Here is a 20,998-nt window from a genome sequence, read left to right on the forward strand (position 1 = left end):
CCCAAGGGATGGCTCCAGGACAGGGTGAGATGTGGGTGGGAGATCAGACGACCGGGAAAGGAAACTATCAGGGGGAAACCGGGTGCCCCTTCAGCACTGCTGCCCACCTGATGCGGGGCCTTAGCGCTCCCTCTCCCCTCAGACATGCTCTCCTTCTGGGGCCCCTTCCTCACACGCTGGTACCCGTCTTCCTGAGCTCAGCTTCTGGGGAGGGCAGCTGGCAGGCCGGGGACAGCCCTCCCTGCTGGGAAGCAGAACTTGCAGCTCAGGTGAGTCCCACCAGTCTCCTGCCAGAACGGATGTACAGCCTGGACCTGGAGGAGCAGAGGCAGCAGCTCCCGGCCAGGGAGGAGCAAACGCCAAGGCCTGGTGGGGCCAGAGCGCCGGTCAGCTGATGGGATGGTGGTCCTTGCTCAGCAGGATGCCGTCTGTGTGCGTGATGAGGAGAGGGAGAAAGAGACTGAAAGGAAAAGGAGCCGGGCAGAGAACGGTGGCCGTTCACAGGTGCTGGGGCCCACCCACCCCCCACAGACCTCAGCTGGGGCTCACCCTCCCAACACAGACCTCAGCTTGTGGCTGCAGCGGCAGGGACAGGGCTGCCTCCCAGACCCCAGGCCCTGCAGCCCCGCGGGCCCCACGGCCAAGGGGCTGTTCCTGGCCCAAGGTTCTGTGTGGCTTTGCCCCTGCGCTGCCCAGGCGTGCGGGGATCCTGGACCGGCAGCTGGGGACACAGCCTCTGTCCAGCCATTCTGTTGCTGAAGGCTCTTCCACCGTCCAAGAGGCCCCTTGCTCTCCCCTCCAACCGAGGTCCTGCGGGGCTGGGGAGGCCATTCCGAAGGAGCAATGCAAGGGACCTCCTACACTCACCCTCAGGGCATCCCACCCTGGGGGGCCTCTCACTCACCGCTGTGTGTCCCCCCAGCTCAGCCCAGCAGGGGGACCAGCAGGGGGACCAGCAGGGGCCTGAGTGACACCCACTGCCCTAGAGTGAGAAGTCAGGGGTGCCACACACGCACAAGACACCACACACCACACACACTACACACACCACACACCACACCACACACCATACACAAACACCACACACACCACACAACCAAACACCACACATGCCACATACAGCACACACTACACATACAACACACACTACATGCACCACACACTACACACACAACACACAACCAAACACCACACATGCCACACACCACACATACCACACACTACACACCACACCACACACACTACACATACCACACACTACACATACCACACACAGACGCAGACTACACACACCACACACACACTACACACACACCACACACACCACCCTACACACACATCACACAAACCATACACAACACACACTACACAAACACACTCTACACACACCACACACAGCACACACACAATACCACATACACCGCACACTACACACACCACACACAGCACACACACCACACTACACACACCACACACACCATAGAACCACACACACTACACACACCACATACAACACACAAACACACACTATACACACCACACATAACACACACCACATACTACACCACACACACTACACATACCACACACATACTACACACACCACATACAAACGCACACTACACACACCACACAACCAAACACCACACATGCCACACACTACACCACACACCACACACACTACACACACCACACACACAACACAACCAAACACCACACACCACACACTACACCACACACCACACACACACCACACACACTACACACACCATACACCACATAAAAACACTCTACACACCATACACCACACAACCAAACACCACACATGCCACACACACACCACACATCATACTACACACAACACACATACTACACACACCACACACCACACACAAACACACACTATACACGCCACACAAACATCTCACACCACACACACTACATACACACTACACACACCAGGCACACAACACATACCACACACAAATGCACACTACACACACCACACACAGCTCACACACAACACACATACCACACACTACACACAACAAATGCATCACACAGACCACACACACAACACACACTACACACACACACCACACTCTACACACGTCACACACAGCTCACATACAACACACACCACACACACCACATATACTACACAGAGTACACACACCACACACAGCACACACAACACACCACACACACAACACACACATATCACACACAAACACACATAGTACACACAGCACACATGCTACACACAACACACACTACAACCACACACACTACACACATATCACGCACACTACACACACCACACACCACGCACACTACATACAACACACAACACACGATATACATGAACAGAGATACACATACAATACACATACCACATATAGTACATGTAAACACACACACCCTCACACATACATGCACACACTGGGAGATGTAAAACATAAATTGACATTTAACCTACTGACCACATTCCAGAAAGTTTAGAAAACAGCGGAGGGGGTAGAAATCACCTGCCACCCCCCCTTAACAAACAGCCCAACTGTTTTTATTTTTGTGTATAATAAATTGTGGAAATACCTCATTCAATTTTTTAAAAGTTTATTCTTAAATTGGGCAGATAAATTGGGTGTTATTTTTCAACTTCTGGGAAATGTTTCGAAAACAGGATAGAACAGAGAGTTTTTATTTGCAAACACTATTAACCATTTCCTGTTCCAACCTCAGAAATGGCTGTGAATCAGGCGCTGCCTCCCCACCGCGGTGCCCTTGGCCCGGGCGGCGACAGCGTCGTTTCCACCCGGCCAGCCCGGCGCCCGCCGCCTCCCACTGCAGAAGCAGTTTCGGGATGGTCCTGCTGTTTCCTGTGCTTCCCCGACCGTCCCTGCGCGGATGGAAACTTCCCGCTGCCCCGGGCGAGCGGGGAATCCCCTCGCCCCGCCACTTTCCGTCGGCGCGGGCTCCTGTTCCAGCACCCGGGGCCCTATCTCATCATGCCGTGTGCGGGCGCCACGCGTCATGACGCGCAGGCCCCTTGGAAACTCTAGGTTTCTCTTCTCAGACCAGGAGCAGGGGAGGCCCCAGCGAGCGGAACCTTCTCCAGGCCCCTGAGAGCAAGGCCCCCGTCTGGGAGGGCAGTCCTGGAGCCCCTGGCCTCCTGCGCGCCTCGTCCCCAGAGGGCTTCCGGGCCTTTATTCATAGTCACCAAGAAAGGGAGTCCACCCAGACTCACACTGGAGAACGGCTGACTAAATTGCGGTGTGCTACGTCCACACCACGGCCTGGATGGCTCAGCACAGAGAGGAACCGGCTGCTGAAACACGCGCTGGAGGCATCTCCAGGGAATCCCGGAAGGCTGCTACTGCACCTTCCCACGCTGTCGCTGGAATGAAACAGTGATGGGGGTGGAGGACAGGCTCGTGGCCAACAGCAGGGAGGTGGGTGTATTGCCAGGGGCACCCGAGGACCCCCGGTGATGGGGACGTTCTGCGGCCTCGCTGTCGGGGGACGCAGGAGCCTTCGCCTGTGCCGACATGGTGCAGCCCTTGATAGGCACACGTCAGCCAGGAACGGGGACTCAGGATGGGATCGAGGCATCACATCAAAGTCATTAACCTGGTTGTGACATTGTCCTGTGGTTTTCCAAACTGTATCATTCAGAGAGACTGAGCAGAGTGTATGAGGAAGCATCTGTGTAGTTTCTTACAACTGCAAGGAAATCTACAGTTATCTCAATTGTAAATGATACACTACTCAACCAAAACATACAACCATCAGCCAGGTGTGGTGGCTCAGGCCTGTAATCCCAACTCTTGGGGAGGCCAAGGTGGGAGAACTGCTGGAGGCCCGGAGTTCAAGACCAGCCTGGGTAACATAACTCCCCTGCCCTGCCCCAATCTCTACAAAAAAAAAATAGATATGAGCTGGCCACAGGATGCCAGCTACTCAGGTGGCTGAGGTCGGAGGATCACTTAAGCCAGAGGTCGAGGCTGCAGTGAGCCGAGATCACACCACTGCACTCCAGCCTGGGCAACAAAGTAAAACCCTGTCTCTAAAAGAAAATAAACAGGCCGGGCGCAGTGGCTCAAGCCTGTAATCCCAGCACTTTGGGAGGCCGAGACGGGCGGATCACGAGGTCAGGAGATCGAGACCATCCTGGCTAACACAGTGAAACCCCGTCTCTACTAAAAAATACAAAAAACTAGCCAGGCGTGGTGGCGGGCGCCTGTAGTCCCAGCTACCCGGGAGGCTGAAGCAGGAGAATGGCGTCAACCCGGGAGGCGGAGCTTGCAGTGAGCTGAGATCCGGCCACTGCACTCCAGCCTGGGCGACACAGCGAGACTCCGTCTCAAAAAAAAAAAAAAAGAAAGAAAATAAACAGACAAAAATCACATACAACTTTGCTTGTTGTAAATTATCTTTTAACTGAAAGCCTGGATGGAATCTGGCCGCTTCTGTCCCAGGGCCAGTGATTTGGAGGGGGCATGACCTCTGTGAGGAAGGAGCAGGCCGGGGGATCGGCCTGGGTGTTCAGGTTCCCTGGGAAGGAAGGGTGAGAAAAGGAGATGGGGGAGGGGTGGGCAGGGCCGGCCAGCCAAGGGCCCCTCAGCCCCGTCTATGCTGCTCCCCGGACTCCACCTGCCTTTCCTCCTTGTGAGAGAAGACAGCAGAAGCCTACTGGGTGGAAGGCACGGGCTTAGGATGTGTGTGGGAGGGAAGTGTGTGTGCTGGGGACATGTATGTTTGGGGGTTGTGTGTGTTGGAAATCGTGTGTTGGGGATTGTGTGTATATTGCAGATTGTGTATGTGTGTTGGGGATTGTGGTGTGTGTTGTAGATTGTATGTTGGGAATTGTGTATTTGTTGGGGATTGTGTATTTGTTGGGGATTGTGTGTGTGTTGGGAATTGTGTGTGTGTGTGTTGGGGATTATGTGCATGTTGGAGTTGTGTGTGTGTTAGGGATTATGTGTGTTGGGAATTACGTGTGTTGAGAATTATGGGGATTGGATGTGTTTGGGTTTGTGTGTGTGTTGGGGATTATGTGCATGTTGGGATTGTGTGTATGTGTTGGGGACTGTGTATGTGTTGGGGATTGTGGGGGGGAGATTCTGTGTGTGTGCTGGGGATTGTGTGTGTTTGGGTGTGTGTGTATGTGCTGGGGATTGTGTGTGTTTGGGTGTGTGTGTGTGCTGGGGATTGTGTGTGCTGGGGATTGTGTGCATTTGGGTCTGTGTGTGTGCTGGGGACTGTGCGTTTGTGTGTGTGTTGGGGATTCTGTGCATACTGGGAGTTGTGTGTGTGTTGGGGACAATGTGTACAGAGGATTGTGTGTTGGAAATTTTGTGTACGTGTGTGTTGGGAATTTTGTGTGTGTGTTGAGGATTGTGTGTTGGGGATTGTGCATGTTGGGAATTTTGTGTGTGTGTTGAGAATTGTGAGGGAATTGCGTGTGTTAGAGATTGTGTGTGTACTGGGAATTGTGTTGAGGATTGTATGTGTTGGGGATTTTGTGCATGTGTTGGGGATTCTGTGCATGCTAGGAGTTTTGTGTGTGTTGGGGATTATGTGTGTGTTGAGGATTGTGTGTGTTCTTGGGATTGTATGTGTTGGGAATTTTGTGTGTGTGTTGAGGATTGTGTGAGTATTGGGAACTGTGTGTGTTGGGAATTTTGTGTGTGTTGAGGATTGTGTGCAGGGGATTTTGTTGAGGATTTGTGTGTGTTGGAGATTGTGTGTGTTGGGAATTTTGTGTGTGCGTTGCAGATTGTATGCGGGGGGATTGTGTGTGTTGGAGACTGTGTATTGGGAACTGTATATGTGTTGAGGATTGTGTGTGTTTGGGATTTTGTGTGTGTTGGGGATTGTGTGAGTGTTGGGGACTGTGTGTGTTGGGGTTAGGTGTGTTGGAAATCATGTGTTGGGGACAGTGTATGTGTTTGGCGGAGGGTGCTGATAAGTGGTCTGGAGTGTGATATTGGGGTGCAGGCTCCATGAGTCCCCACCACACACCTGAGTCCTGGGATCGCCTATCTACTTCTGGGGGGTCCCAGAACCCTGTACGTCCAGCCTACTAGTCCGGGCCCAGTGCCCATCCCTGCAGGCCCTGTGCTCTCCAGGCTCAGACCCCAGACCCCTCCCAGCCCTGCAGACCCTCCCTGGGTCCACGTGTCCCTTTGCAGGTGCTCCGGTGAGTGGCGGTGTGGAGAGACCATCAGGCAGCCCTGGCCTCAGTGGCCACAGTCCCCTGGCTCCACGCCCGGCCCACCCCACCAGGTCTCCTCTCCCATGACCCAGGGGCCTTCAGTAGGACTGAGGGGAAGAGGGAAGGAGAGCAGGTGACAGAGAGGGACTGCAGGGAGAGAGGCGAGGGGTGGGAGAAGGAGAAGGAAGGAAGGGGCAGGATGGAAGCTGGGTTTCTCTGTGCCTGCCCCCTACTCCGGGACACATGTCCAAGCCCTGGCAGGTGGAATTTTGGGGGCAGGGCCTTGGTGGTGAGGAGACCTTCTAGGAGTCTGATAGCATCTCCCATCTCAGAGCCCACCTCCTGGGCCCAGCCTCCCCTCCAGCCCACTCCGTGGCATTCCCAGTCCCACAAAGCTCGGAGCCTTGAGGAAGGCCCACTGCTGCGCCGGAACAGAGACAGCGTTCAACAGAGGCTGGAACAAGGCTCTACAGGGCTGGGGGCAGAGGGCGGTTCTGTCCAGGATCTGCCTTCAGGACAAGTACAGCCAGCATGGGCAGCTTAGCCACTTAGCCACTGCCTGGGCGAGGCGCAGGGCGATGGAGGCACCTACCGACCAACACTTCTTCAGCCCCAGAGTCCCGGCCCCTGGAGCACGAGGGTGGGTGTGCCAGGATACAGCTGCTGTGGGCCACCTTAGCTGTCTGGCAGCACAGTGGGCACTGCCAGGCTCCCCTGGGGGCCCCCCGCCAAGCCCACCGGGCCAGCTGGGCCCCCCACCCCCCCGCCAAGCCACCCACGCAGCCTCACATCTCTGAGACCCGGGAGTGGCCCTTTGTTCATACGAGAGCTTCCTCGCCGTGGCCGCGCCTCGCAGACATCATCTTTGATGCTCTTTTTCCACCGTTTCGGTGCTTTAATGTTTCCCTTCACAGTCGGGCCGAGTGTCTCTCGGAGCCAGGCAGCTGCGCCAGCTGTCAGGCGGTTTCTAGCCTCGCTTCGGTTATTTTAAGCTGATGAGCCTGACGCATCTCATCACTAATATCAGCAGTTTCATTTCTCCTGTTTTCCATTCGCTGTAATAAAATGCTCAGCGCAGAATACAAGGAGATAAGCAAGCCGCTTCACAAATGCCATCAGCCGGGCCCAGGCGCTGGACCCCCTGAACGACCCCACCCCGGCACAAGTGGGCTGAAGGGCAGGGCCCCGGGGTAGAAGGTCAAGGCTGGAAGGTGAGGTCAGCCTCACAGCCAGCCCCGCCACCACCCCGGCCCCCCGTCAGGCTGTTGGAGGCATCACACGGTGGAAAGATCTGAAACCGTGGCCATGGTGTGGGGCTGTTCAGAAGGTGGAAGCTTTGAGGGGGAGCAGATTAGCCATGGACAGTTGTCATTCAGTAGGGCCACCTGTGTCCCAGCAAAGGGGGCTGGGCTGGGAAGGCAGGGGCCAGGGGCCAGACACCTGCCCCCAGGAGGGGCAGAGGCCATGGGCAGCCTGGAGGCTCCCAGAGGCTCCGACCGAATGGGAGTGGGGTTGAGCCCACCCCTCACCGCAGCCCAGGAACCTGAGCCCAGAGGGGGCCACCCACCTTCCCCAGGCAGGGAGACCGGCCCCCAGGGAGATGGGGGGGATGGGGGAGAGGGAGGGCCTGCCCCCACCCCGCAGCCTCAGGAGGGGCAGCTCCGGGGGGATATGGAAAGAGGCCACAGCAGTGAGCAGAGACAGAGAGGAAGGGGCCCTGAGCTGGGGAGACCCCCACAGGGTAGGACGTGGGGGCCACGGGCCCACCTCCTCCCCATCTCCTCTGTCCCCCTGTCTCTGTCTCTCTCTTCCCTCCTCCACCCTCTCCCAGTCCTACCCCCTCCTCATCCCCACCCCCCAGCACTACCTCTGTCACTCCCGCCCACGTGGAGGTGGAGGAAGAGGGGGCGGGAACAAGGGGCAGGCACCCTCCCTTCGACCTGACCTGGGACAGTTTCCCTTCCGCTCACATCTGCCTCAGCTTGAGCAGCGGAGGAGGCGGCCGGCGGCACTGCTGGGGCTGCTCCAGGCATGCAGATCCCACAGGCACCCTGGCCGGTCGTCTGGGCGGTGCTACAACTGGGCTGGAGGCCAGGATGGTTCTTAGGTAGGTGGGGTCGCGGTCAGGTGTCCCGGAGCCAGGAGTCTGGAGGGACCGTCCCCCCTCAGTCCCTGGCAGGTCGGGGGGTGCTGTGGCGGGCCTGGCCCCCAGCAGCCCAGCTCTGCCCCTTACCCTGAGCTGTGCGGCTTTGGGCAGCTCAGACTCCTGGGTTCCTCTCTGGGCCCCAACTCTTCCCCTGGCCCAAGTGCCCTCTTCGCTCCTGGGCAGGCAGGACCTCTGTCCCCTCTCAGCCGGTCCTTGGGGCTGCGTGTTTCTGTAGAATGACGGGTCAGGCTGGCCAGAACCCCACACCTTGTTCATGGCGAGTCTGTGTGGCGGCTCTGCCTTGCCCAAGCATCCTCGGTCCTCACTCGAGTTTTCCTAAGGGGGGGCGAGTCCCATGTGGGACTAACCTTGGCTTTACGACGTCAAACTTTAGATGAACTGGTGATATTTTTCTCATTATATCAAAAGTGTTCCTGTTCAAGTGAGGACAGTTCTTCTGTCTCCAGGATCCCTCCTGGGTGGGGATTGTGCTCGCCTGGGTCTCTGCCCAGATGCCAGGGCTCTCCCCGAGCCCTGTTCACACCATCCCTGGGGGAGGCCTTGGCCTCACTCTCCTGCATCAAGGAGAGGGGGAGCCTCTTCCTGGGCTGCCCGTGACCCTCTGCGTCCACTGTGACCACAGTCCACCCCGGGCCCTCTGTGCCCAGCCAGCCTGCACCTGGGGATGCCGAGGCCTGGGGAGGGTGGTTTACGGTCCCTCTGGGCCCTTCTGGGTACTGGGGTGTGACACCACTGGGAGGACAAGATGAGGGGCACCCTGGGGCTGCTCTGACATCCCCTCGAGGCTCCCATCCCAGGGGTCCTGGTGCCCCTCCACTGTGGCAGGCAACTAGGGGCTCCCCACCTCAGCCCCCTCTCCTGGGGCCTGCTCCCCAGTGCCTGAGGCAGCATCCTCGCCAGGGGCCCTGCCTTTCTGCCTTCGCACCACCTCTTAAGGGAGGCCCATGGGTCACTCAGGACTCAGAACTGGAGACGCTGGGCAAAGGGTCGGCGGCCAAAAGGCACCCCAGGGAGACATTCGTGGGGGAACCAGAGTGCAGAGGGGCGCTCGTCACAGGGGAGGAGGAGCTGAGGCAGGAGGGGAGCCGAGCCTCTCCCCCGTGTCCTGGCTCCTCAGGCACGTCCTTGAGACCCCACCCTCCCCGACCCAGGCAGGAAAGGTAAGAGCAAGGTGTCTGCAGCCAGACACTCGCACCTCAGGTGCCTGCGCTGGTGCCAGACAAGACTCTCACAGGCGGCGTGCCTTGGTTTCCCCACCGGTAACAGCACAGGGCACTCAGCAAGGCGCAGCGAGCACGACTGGGGTCCTGTTTGTCCTGACCCAGATGTGGCCACCCCGGCCGCAGTGGTCTTCATTCCAGCATGCCTCTTTTCCCTCCTGATCTATTCACTGCATTTGCCATTCTGTCATTCCCGTGGTCACCACTCCCACCTCAGCTGTGTGCTCCCCTTGTGTTTTAAGAGATATCCCAAACCCAGCGGCTTGTTGGCCCCTGTCCGGGGGCAGGAGCCTAAATAAGAGCCTTCGCGTTGGCATGGCACCACCGTGAGCTCCAGTCAGCACTACCGCTGCTGAGCTCTGGGCCTTTGGCAGGACTTGGCCCCTTACTGACTTCTCCGTGTGCTTTGGGGTCCTGGGTGAGGACGCCTCCTGGTGATGCTGCGTCCTGAGGATTAAATCGGGTCATCTGTGGAAACCGCCCAGCCCAGTCCCTGACACGTTTTTGCTTCTTTTAGAGACAGGGTCTTGCTGTGTTGCCCAGGCTGGGGCACAGTGACATGATCTCGGCTCACTGCAGCCTCAACCTCCAGGGCCTCTGGAGTAGCTGGGACTGTAGGCACGCGCCACCCTGCCGGGATAATTTCTTCCATTTTTTGTAGAGATGGGGCCTCGCTATGTTCCCCAGGCTGGGCTCAAACGATCCTCCCTCCTCAGCTTCCCAGAGTGCTGGGATTATAGGCATGAGCCACTGCATCTGGCCTCCAATATTTTTAAAGTTCGATTTTTAAAGTCAAATTTTTAAAGTTAGATTTTAAACCGACTATTTTGAAAAAAATACAAAAAAAGTTTAAAAACACGACAATGAATATCCCTCACCTGGAATCAGTAACTGAGAATATTGACACACTTGCGTTGGGGACTGGGCGGCTGGAGCTGCCATAACAAAGCTCCACCAACCACGTGGCTTTGAAACAGAGCCTGCCCTCTCACCATCCGAGGGCTGGACGTGCAGGATGGAGCTCCGCGGGGTCGGCTCCCCGGTGCTCTGAGGAGGCTCTGCTCAGCCTCTCCCGGCTGTGGCTTAAAAACAGAGCCTGTCCTCCCGCCGTCGGGAGCTGGACATGCAGGACCGAGGGGCCACAGGGTTGGCTCCCCGTGCTCCGAGAGGGCTCTGCTCAGCCTCTCCTGGCTGGGGGGTTTTGTGGCCACCCTCTGTGTTCCTGGGCTTCAGAAGCATCCCCTGGGCTCTGCCTTCATCTCTGCACGGGTGAGTGTGGAAACTGTCCAGCCCAGTCCCTGACACGTTTTTGTTTGTTTCTTTTAGAGACAGGGTCTTGCTCTGTCGCCCAGGCTGGAGTGCAGGGGTGTGATCTCGGCTCCCTGAGGAAACCAGGTGTGCTGGGTCAGCCCCCACCTGGCCCCGTGCCCTCGTCCTACCTAGTCCCAGCTGCCGTCTCCCTATTCCTAATAAGGCCGCCTTCTGAGGTCATGGGGTTAGGACTTCCGCATAGGAATTTGTGGGGACACGGTTCAGCCCACAGCCCTTCCCACCTCCACACACACACACGACTGTGAGGAGTTGGAAGACCCCACTGCTCGCCCCTGCCAGGTCCTCTAGGGACAAGCTCATTGTCCTCGTCCCAGCACAGCCCGTGGGCCAGTTTCCTTGTCCCTAATGGGACCACAGTCAGAGATGGTCTGGTCTGGACCAGCAGGTTCCTCCACCCGGGGCGGGCACACCTTTCTCTGTGCGCTTCTGGAAAGCGCGTCCTGCAGTGTGGTCTCTATGTGGGAGCACTCCCCCGCCTGCGCCCCCGCCGCCTCACAGGCCTGTTCCACAGCCCTGGGACAGGCTCTCTCTCCCTCCTGACCCTGCATAAGGCACAGCCCTCTCTCATCAACCCACGACCTCCTGACCCTGCATAGGGCACAGCCCTCTCTCATCAACCCACGACCTCCTGACCCTGCATAGGGCACAGCCCTCTCTCATCAACTCATGATCCCACATGGATCCGAGAGGGAGCTACTGGGGAAACAATGGATCCCATAGAAACACCCCAAATCTAACTTGACCCAGGACCAGCCAGTGGTCATTTCTGAATATTCTCCTTCTTAGTAGACTCTACCAGCCAAGGGAAGCCAGGAAGGCTTCCTGGAGTAGGTGGCCTGAGGACTGAGGTGAGGCAGGCCCTGCGTGGGGGTCGCCCCTCAGCACCCCCACACTGGGCTTCTCTGGGAGCCAGAGTCTCTGAGACCGGCTGGGGGAGGTGGGGGAGAGGCTGCTTGAACCGCGGACACCAAGCTCTAGCCCCGACCCCACCCAGCCAGTCGGTAGAGGGAGCGGAGGCCGGGGGGCCCCGCTGGGCCTGCTCCCCGGGGTGGATTCCAAAATGAGGGGGACGCGGCACAGAGCCCAGGGTCCTGGCTTGAGGCCTATTGGCCGAGGGCCGGTGCAAGCCAGACAGGAAAAGGGTTGAGCCTGTCAGCGACCAGCACAGATCAAGTCAAGAGCGGGTCCCTCCACCAATGTGTGCAAATAAATAGCAGTTAAGTTTTTAGTTACATGAACAATGCACAGATGGTTCCATGGACATTGCGGTGTGGACACACAGCGACCTTGGTCCTGTCGCCAGCACCTCGCCCTACAGCTGAGGGTCCCCCAGCACTTCCTAACCATGCAGGGTCCCTGCTTACAGTTCCCGTGATGACCCCCTGGTCCTCACCTGCCTGGATGGAGGCCCCGAGGGGCTGCCTGCGGTGGTGGTGCCACTGGGTCTCCACTGCATTCCCAAAAACCCAGAGGGCAGGGCATTTCCCCTGCTCTGTGCTGAGTCCACCCAGCCCCAGCCTAGTCTCAGTAAGGATTGCAGCCCACCCTGTCCCAGGCCGCCTCCCAGGAGCCCATCTTTCTCCATTCAGGCAGGTCTCTGAGTGCCCTGACCTGGCTGCCCGCTGGCCCTGAGAGTCACACTACCCCACTGCCCTCCTTGGTCAAAATCCACTCTGGAGTGGCTGGGAGATTCCCCGGGGCCACCCTGCACACGCCTATGCAGGGAGCTTCCCCTGGCTGGCCGGCAGACAAGGGCGGTCTCAGAGGGGGGGTTCACCTCAGCAACCCCTTGTGCAGCTGGCCCCCGCCCCTGCCACCTCTGGGCACACCGCCAGGAAGCTGGGAGACAGGCATGCAGGTGAAGGAGGCGAGCGCTGGGCAGCCAGGAGGCCACGGGGCACAAAGGGAACAGGGACGCTCTGGGTGGCCTCAAGGTCACTTCAGACCCCTCACTTGTCCCCTGGGAGGTACCCAGTGAGGTTGGCACTAGGAGTTGGTCCCGGTCACATGACAGCCCCACTCACCTCTGGTGTCCAGCCAGCATGCCCTGGGCCACTAGGGCAGCAGCCTCTTCCCCCTCTGAGCTGACTACTTCTTGAGTCATCACCACCCCCCGCCACAGAAGCCGCCTGTCCCAGGAAGCAGAGGGACCGCAGCTGTGGCAACCAGGGCCTGGTCTCTGTATCACCTCCTGGGGGGGCCATGCCCGGGCCCGAGATGGAGCTGAGTGATAGTGCCCCAGGTCTGACAGTGCAGGGCTAGTGCCATATTTGGGGAACCCTGTGGCATGCGACATGTGGGTGGGCCGGGAAAATCACCCCGCTGCACGGCATCTCGGGCCTGGATCCTAAGCCCCTGTGTCAGTGCCTGTGCCTGGCAGAAGAGCTGCGACCCCCAGGTTGCCATGTGGGCATCCCAGGCCCTGGCCCTGGCAGGCATATGTTTCAGGAGGTCCTTGTCTTGGGAAGCCCAGGGTCAGGGGCCCGTGTCTGTCCACATCCGAGGCAATGGCCCACCTCATCTCTGAAGCATGTTTGCTGTGAGCTCCAGTCCCCACTGTCTTGCTGGAAAATGTGGAGGCCCCACTGCCCACTGCCCAGGGCAGCAATGCCCATACCACATAGTCCCAGCTCTGAGCTTGTGCTGAAAAGGGGGTACAGACTGGACCCTGAGCCTGCCGAGGGGCCGCACTCCTCCCAAGGCGGGGGTCTCCATGGGCAGCCCCCACGCACCCAGCCCAGTTCCACTCCCCTGTGCCAGAGCAGTACAGACAGGACCAGGCCAGGATGCCCAAGGGTCAGGGGCTGGGGCTGGGGATGGGGATGGGTAGCCCCCAAACTGCCCTTTCTGGGGACTGGCCTCAACAGGGAAGGGGGTGAAGACTCTTAGAAGGAAATCGGGGGGACCCAAGTCAGAGCCAGGCTCTGGGCAGAAGCCGCAGCCTCCCGTAGAAGGAAGAGGCTCTACAGTGGAGACGAGTGCCAGTCCCCAGCGGCAGAGGCCCCAGCAGGGACTTCTCAACAACATTCCAGCTGGGCTGACCCTTCCAGAGCCCTTGCTGCCCAAGGGATGTGGGCAGGTGGCCGGGGAGGCTTTGCGGGCCACGCAGCCCCTTCCTCACCTTTCTCCCTCTCTCAGAATCCCCGGACAGGCCCTGGAACCCCCCCACCTTCTCCCCAGCCCTGCTCCTGGTGACCGAAGGAGACAACGCCACCTTCACCTGCAGCTTCTCCAACGTCTCGGAGAGCTTCGTGCTGAACTGGTACCGCATGAGCCCCAGCAACCAGACGGACAAGCTGGCTGCCTTCCCCGAGGACCGCAGCCAGCCCGGCCAGGACTGCCGCTTCCGCGTCACACAACTACCCAATGGGCGTGACTTCCACATGAGCGTGGTCAGGGCCCGGCGCAATGACAGCGGCACCTACCTCTGCGGGGCCATCTCCCTGGCCCCCAAGGCGCAGATCAAAGAGAGCCTGAGGGCAGAGCTCAGGGTGACAGGTGCGGCGGCCTCAGAGGCCCCAGGGCAGGGGCGAGCTGAGCCGGTGCTGGGGTGGGTGCCCTCTCCTGCACAGGATCACAAGCTCCAGGGTCGTAAGGCAGGGACCTCCCGGTTCCAGTCCAGGGCTCTGTTCCACACCCGGGGAATGCTACCAGCATCCCTGTCCTCTCGCTCTGGAAGCACCCCAGTCCCTCTAGTCGGCCCTCACCCCTGCCCCGACCCTCCAACCTGACCCCGTCCTAACCCCTGACCTTTGTGCCCTTCCAGAGAGAAGGGCAGAAGTGCCCACAGCCCACCCCAGCCCCTCACCCAGGCCAACTGCCCAGTTCCAAGCCCTGGTGGTCGGTGTCGTGGGCGGCCTGCTGGGCAGCCTGGTGCTGCTAGTCTGGGTCCTGGCCGTCATCTGCTCCCGGGCTGCACAAGGTAACGTCTTCCCAGCCCCTCGTCCTGCCCTGCCCTAACACTGCTGGCGGCCTCACTCCCACTTCCCCTCCCTCCACCCTTCCCGCACCCCACCCACCTCCCCCTCAGACTAAGTCCCTGATGAAGTCCCCTAGGCTAAGACCCCCAACCTGGGGAGCACGGCTCAGGGTCGGTCTGGTGACCCCAAGTGTGTTTCTCTTCAGGGACCATAGAAGCCAGGCGCACCGGCCAGCCCCTGGTGAGTCTCACTCTTTTCCTGCGTGATCCACTGTGCCTTCCTTCCTGGGTGGGCAGAGGTGGAAGGACAGGCTGGGGCCACACGGCCTGCAGGGCTCACATTCTATTACAGCCAGGACCCCACCTCTCTGGCCCCAGGCAGCAATCTCAATCCCTAAAGCCACGGCCTGGGGTCTCCGGGGGTGCCCAGCCCACGCGTGTGCCTGCCTGCGGGGGTGTGGGGTGGGCTTGGTCATTTCTTATCTTACGTTGGAGGCAGGAGACCTTGAAAAGTGACATTTTGGAATCCTAAATCTGCAAGAATGCCAGGGACATTTCACAGGGGAACACTGAGCCAGAGAGGAGGGGTGGCATCCCCAGATCACAGAGAGGGCAGTGATGGGACAGCCTAGGGTAAGCGGCTCTCAGTGGGGGACCCAGGGTCAGTGTGGGCGCTGCAGCTAGGCTGTGGAGCCGCCGGCCTCCCTCCTAGGGTAGGTCATGGGGGCTGACTCCTCTCTCTTTCTCCTGAAAGAAGGAGGACCCCTCGGCCGTGCCTGTGTTCTCTGTGGACTATGGGGAGCTGGATTTCCAGTGGCGAGAGAAGACCCCGGAGCCCCCCGCACCCTGTGTCCCTGAGCAGACGGAGTACGCCACCATCGTCTTTCCTAGTGGGCTGGGCACCTCATCCCCGGCCCGCAGGGGCTCAGCCGACGGCCCTCGGAGTCCCCGGCCACTGAGGCCGGAGGATGGACACTGCTCTTGGCCCCTCTGACCAGCTTCCTTGGCCACTGGTGCTCTGCAGACCCTCCACCATGAACCCAGGTCAGCGCCTTCCCTCAGGAGAAGCAGGCAGGGTGCAGGTCATTGCAGGTTGCCCATGGGCTGAGCTGCCTGGGGGCGACGGGGGCGCCAGTTTGCACCTCCACCAGCCCCGCCGGGCACAGCCCTGCCAGGCACAGCCCCACCACAGGACTCATGTCTCAGTGCCCACAGTGAGCCCAGGCAGCAGGTGCCACCATCCCCTACAGGGAGGGCCAGATGCAGTCACTGCTTCAGGTCCTGCCTGCACAGAGCTGCCTGTGCCCAGCTCCCTGATTTTCTGCTGCTGTTGCTGCTGCCTGCGGCCCGGGGCTGGAGGTGCCGTGGCCCTGCCCGCCGCCCCCGGAGCCTCCTGCCTGAACTTGGGAGCTGGTTGGAAACTGCCTTGGAGCAGCCAAGGTGCCCCCGGCAGCAGCATCCCGAGACGCCCTGGACACAGGGTCCAAGACTGGGCACAGGGGTGGGAGGCGCATGGGGCTGGGGGCTCCCCGGGAGTCATTTGCTCCCCACAGGCCTAGAGAAGTTTTCAGGGAAGGCCAGAAGAGCTCCTGGCTGTGGTGGGTGAGGCAGGAAACCCCTAGACCTTCACACATGCCCAGGCAGCATCTCAGGGCCTTTGTAGGGCAGGGAAACTGAGGCAGTAAGAGGGCAGGCAGAGCTGGAGGCCTTCAGGCCCAGTCAGCACTCTGGCCTCCCGCCGCCCCATGCCACCCCAGCCCCTCACACCACTCAGGAAAGGGATATCCTAGGGTCCCAAGGTCAGGAGGGCAGGGCTGGGGCTGACTCAGGCCCCTCCCAGCTGTGGCCACCTGGGTGTTGTGAGGGCAGAGGTGCAGGCACTCAGGGCCCCCCCATTTGCCCACTCTGGGGGCTCTCCTTGGCACCCATTCACGAAATTATTTAAAGGAGTTTGGCCGGGCTCCCACCAGGGCCTGAGTGGGAAGGTACAGGCATCCCCTCCTCGGCCTAGTACCCCCACTGCAGCCTGGCCACTCCTCACATCCACACACTGCACCCCCACTCCTGGGACAGGGCCACCAGCTTCCAGGCGGCCAGCGGGCACCTGAGTGGCTGGGACAAGGGACCCCCCTTCCCTGTGATTCTGTTATATTATAATTATAATTAAACATGAGAGCATGCTAAGGAGTTCTGCCTGTGAGGCGGCTGTGGGGGCCATGGGCAGGAGGGAGGGAGGCCTCCAGGGAGGGGCAAGGCTGCAGCCAGGCTGAGGATTCGCACAGAGAGTGCTGGCGGCTACCCTGGATCCTGGCCTGAGTCAGGCCTTTCCCTCGCTGTCCCAGAAACACACAGGCCCTCCTCGCCCTGTTTGCCCCACGCACACATACAGCCCTCGGGTGAGAAATCCTTCCTACATCACAGGGCGGGGGGCACCATCTTCCCCAAGCCCAGGTCTTTTGGGGGGTCCCATGACCCCCTGCCCCCAGGCCTCCTGGCCAGGCATGGGCATCCCTGAGTGGCTGTGCCCGCTCCAGCGCCCCCGTGTCTCCATGCCTGCCAGTCCCTCCAGGCAGGGGTGGTGCCTGGTGCCAGGGCCCCCAAAGCAGGGTTGGAGGCTGCCCCAGGCTATGAGAGACACAGCATCTGCGGGTCCCTCCCCAAGTACACAGGTGGGGGTGGCAGGGGGGCAAAGCCACGCCTGCTTGAGCCCCATTGCCCTGCAGCAGTCCTTGGCAGCTGGCAGCAGGGACGGTGCCAGGAAGGGAGCCCTGCCAGGCCCCCAGTCCCCACAGCCACCCACCCACTGCCCCACCCTGGGGCTCATTCTGTGCTTGCCACCCTGGAGCCCGGTCCTAGAGGGGACAAGCAGTAGAATCCCCATGCCTGTGTCAGGGACAGGCACAGAGACCTCCCACCCGTGGGAACTCCCGATGAGATTGGCAGATCAGGCCTGGGAGGGAATGCTGCCCAGGGGCTCTGCGAATGCTGCCCAGGGGCTCTGCGGATGATGTGGGTTTCCACCCGCAAAACCCAACAGGCCCCATGGAAAATGACCACAGGCAATGAGAAAGCCGTAGAGTGGTGCATGTGAGATCAGCGTCCAGAACTCAACGGTTCTCAGACACCTATTCACAGCACAGCGTGCTAGGAGATGGAGTGGCGGACGATATTTCATCTAGGACAGCAAGAGAGAAGATGCTCCCAGCATTAACCTAGCCAGAGACGTGGGAAAGCTGCCACAGAGGCTGAAGTTAAAGGCACCCTGACCCCCGGGCCCCGAAGAGGCGCCACAGCTGCAAACATGCACATTCTTCCGATGCAATTTGTAAATTTAATACGATCCCAATAAAAACCACACTTCTGGAACTATCATGTTCATATGGAAAAATTAATAAGCAAGTAACAGCCAAAAAAACATGAAAAGAAAGTGAAAGAGGACCAGCTTTATGAGCTCAGGGGAAACTAACTGTAATGAAAACAGGGTGGTATAAGCACCAGAAGACACAGGAATAGGCCCAGTCCCTGAGACCCAAATCAGTGTGGGGGAAAAGACTTTTTAACCAACCACCCAGGGATAGGGATAGTCATTTGGAAAAGTACTAAGTTAGACTCATATGCACAAATCCCAAATGCAGCAGAGACAGAAGCATAAAATAAGAACCCTGGCCAGGTGCGGTGGCTCACGCCTGTAATCCCAGCACTTTGGGAGCTCGAGGCAGATGGATCATGAGGTCAAGAGATCGAGACCATCCTGGCTAACACGGTGAAACCCCGTCTCTACTAAAAGTACAAAAAATTAGCTGGGTGTGGTGGCGGGCGCCTGTAGTCCCAGCTACTTGGGAGGCTGAGGCAGGAGAATGGCATCAACCCAGGAGGCAGAGCTTGCAGTGAGCCAAGATCGCGCCACTGCACTCCAGCCTGGACAACAGAGTGGGACTCCATCTCTAAAAAAAAGAAAAAAAAACCCTACAAGAAACAAGAAGCCGTGGGTGCATTGTTGCAGTGTGGGAGGAAAGGCATTCCCAACGAATAAAGCACATCAGGGAGCAATTAAAGAAAATACTGATACACCGAACTCCATATATTGGAAAACAAAAAACTTTAGCTTGGCAAAAAAATCATAAACAAACTGAGGGAAAATATTTGCACCACCACAAAAGAGCGAATATGCCCGTCGTGGGAAGATCTAAGAGTCTGGAAAAAGCAAGGTCGAAAGAACGCGAGAAAGTGCAGGAGACATAGCCCAACAGCGCAGAGAAAATGTGTGCGTGCCTGCATGTGCACGTGTCTACACACGTGTAGATATATGTGTGCAAACAAATGTGTGTGTGTACATACTCACACGGGGTATGTGTGTGGATGTGTACAGGTGTGCAGACGTATGTATGCATACGTGCGTATCTACAATATATGTATATATGGCAGTGCATGTGTGCATACGCATATCCCTTAATGAAAGGATGTTCAGTTTCTCTCATAATAACAAAAATACAAGTTGAAACTACACCCACCAGGCTGGCAGAGCTCTGACAAGGGTGCAGCTGTTGGAGAGGCTGCAGGGAGCAGGCCCGAGGGGCTGGCGGGGAAGCCGAGCTGGAGACGCACCGGCGCTATCTGGTAGGCGGTGGGCACTTGCCCTTTGCCCCGTCAACCCCCCATCCTCGTAGAAACACTTCCCAGGGGTCACCGGCAAACATGTGCAGAGAGAGAGCACACGGGCTCACGGCGCTGGCTCAGCAAGGGCAAAGCCGTCCAAAGCTGGCCCGGGGCTTGAGCCCGCTCTGGGGTTTCCATCAGCGGACAGCCGGGGCAGCAGGAGCCAGGAGGAGGCTCAGAGCTCCCCACAGAGGCTCAGGTCACTCGAGATCATGAGGGGATGCATGCGCAGGACAGGACAACTCGCTGTCCCCAAAGGCAGAGTCGTGTGAAAATGACATGGCAGCAGTCTGAGCATCAAACAATGCCAAATTAAAATTAAAAACCTAATTGAGGCCGGGCGCGGTGGCTCAAGCCTGTAATCCCAGCACTTTGGGAGGCCGAGACGGGTGGATCACAAGGTCAGGAGATCGAGACCATCCTGGCGAACACGGTGAAACCCCGTCTCTACTAAAAAATACAAAAAACTAGCCGGGCGAGGTGGCGGGCGCCTGTAGTCCCAGCTACTCGGGAGGCTGAGGCAGGAGAATGGCGTAAACCCGGGAGGCGGAGCTTGCAGCGAGCTGAGATCCGGCCACTGCACTCCAGCCTGGGGACAGAGCGAGACTCCGTCTCAAAAAAAAAACCTAATTGAGGCTTGGCACAGTGGCACTTTGGGAGGCCGAGCCGGGAGGGTCACTTGAGCTCAGGAGTTTGAGACCAGCCTGGGCAACAAAGTGAGATCCTATCTCTACAAAAACAATTTAAAATTAGCCAGATGCAGTGGTCCCAGCTCCTCGGGAGGCTGAGGCAGGAGGATCCCTGGAGTCCGGGAGGTCGAGGCCGCAGTGAGCCACGATGGTGCCACTGACTCCAGCCTGGGCCACAGAGCAAGGCCCTGTCAAAAAAAAAAAAAAAAAAAAAAAAGCCTAATTGATTGACACACTTTGAGTTTGCTTAAAAGAACACGAGCTCAGAACAATACTCACAAAAAGAGACAAGCGGGGAGGGGAGGGAGGAAGCGGTCGCTGTCCCGGGCTGGGCCAGGCGGGCGTCCGCGGTGGCGGCGGCGGAGAGAACGCGGCGCAGTCAGCACTTCGCGTCCCGCCTTCCCGTCAGGCCGCCCCGCGCACTCACTTTTTCCGTCCCTGGCTGGCCCGGGCCTGTGTCGCCTCCTGGCTGCAGCTGCGCTCCCGCCCCACCCACGCGCCCCAGGCGGGTCTTCCCGGCCTAGCACAGCAGCGGCTGCGGCTTCAGGAGCGCCCTGGGTGTGGCCGGCCTCGGGGCTCCCCGGGCAGTGCGGAGCGAGGCCGCAGCACCTGGGATCCAGAGCGGGAGAGGGGCGGCCCCGCCCCGTGTCCCAGGCCCCTGAGCCCGGCCAGCTCCACCCGCCCCTGCGCCCCCGCCCTGCAGCGCCCCCGCCCTGCAGCGCCCCCGCCCCTGCAGCGCCCCCGCCCTGCCCGCGCCCCCGCCCCCCCGCGCCCCCGCCCCCCCGCGCCCCCGCCCCC

At 59.2% G+C, this 20,998-nt stretch overlaps 1 protein-coding gene and 1 long non-coding RNA gene across 3 annotated transcripts; one reads left to right on the plus strand and one right to left on the minus strand.

Moving 5' to 3' along the window:
* Positions 1-2,599: 2,599 nt before the first annotated feature.
* LOC115893275 lies at positions 2,600-20,771 on the minus strand. The gene is made up of 2 exons (XR_004053264.1): positions 20,628-20,771; positions 2,600-3,723 (listed from the first exon to the last, which is right to left on the minus strand). It is a non-coding gene; the product is annotated as an uncharacterized LOC115893275 (long non-coding RNA).
* On the plus strand, positions 8,168-17,039 carry PDCD1 (programmed cell death 1). 2 transcript variants are annotated; one of them, XM_010376972.2, is made up of 5 exons: positions 8,168-8,324; positions 14,075-14,434; positions 14,703-14,858; positions 15,062-15,096; positions 15,610-17,039. In XM_010376972.2, the coding sequence occupies exons 1-5, from the start codon at positions 8,249-8,251 to the stop codon at positions 15,847-15,849; spliced, it is 867 nt and encodes a 288-aa protein (XP_010375274.1). In that variant the 5' UTR covers positions 8,168-8,248; the 3' UTR covers positions 15,850-17,039. The 2 variants fall into 2 exon arrangements, with proteins under 2 accessions (XP_010375274.1, XP_030772744.1); XM_030916884.1 differs by having other exon boundaries at positions 15,613-17,039.
* Positions 20,772-20,998: the final 227 nt, after the last annotated feature.

The sequence above is a fragment of the Rhinopithecus roxellana genome, chromosome 14 (genome assembly GCF_007565055.1).
Source record: "Rhinopithecus roxellana isolate Shanxi Qingling chromosome 14, ASM756505v1, whole genome shotgun sequence".
NCBI lineage: Eukaryota > Metazoa > Chordata > Mammalia > Primates > Cercopithecidae > Rhinopithecus > Rhinopithecus roxellana.

What these genes read in the sequence shown, in the direction of transcription:
- PDCD1 (XM_010376972.2), top strand. Translation starts at nt 8,249, where the DNA reads ATGCAGATCCCACAGGCACCCTGGCCGGTCGTCTGGGCGGTGCTACAA. An exon ending in CTGCTCCCGGGCTGCACAAG is followed by an intron (nt 14,859 to 15,061) that starts GTAACGTCTTCC and finishes GTTTCTCTTCAG; the next exon opens with GGACCATAGAAGCCAGGCGC. An exon ending in GGCGCACCGGCCAGCCCCTG is followed by an intron (nt 15,097 to 15,609) that starts GTGAGTCTCACT and finishes TTCTCCTGAAAG; the next exon opens with AAGGAGGACCCCTCGGCCGT.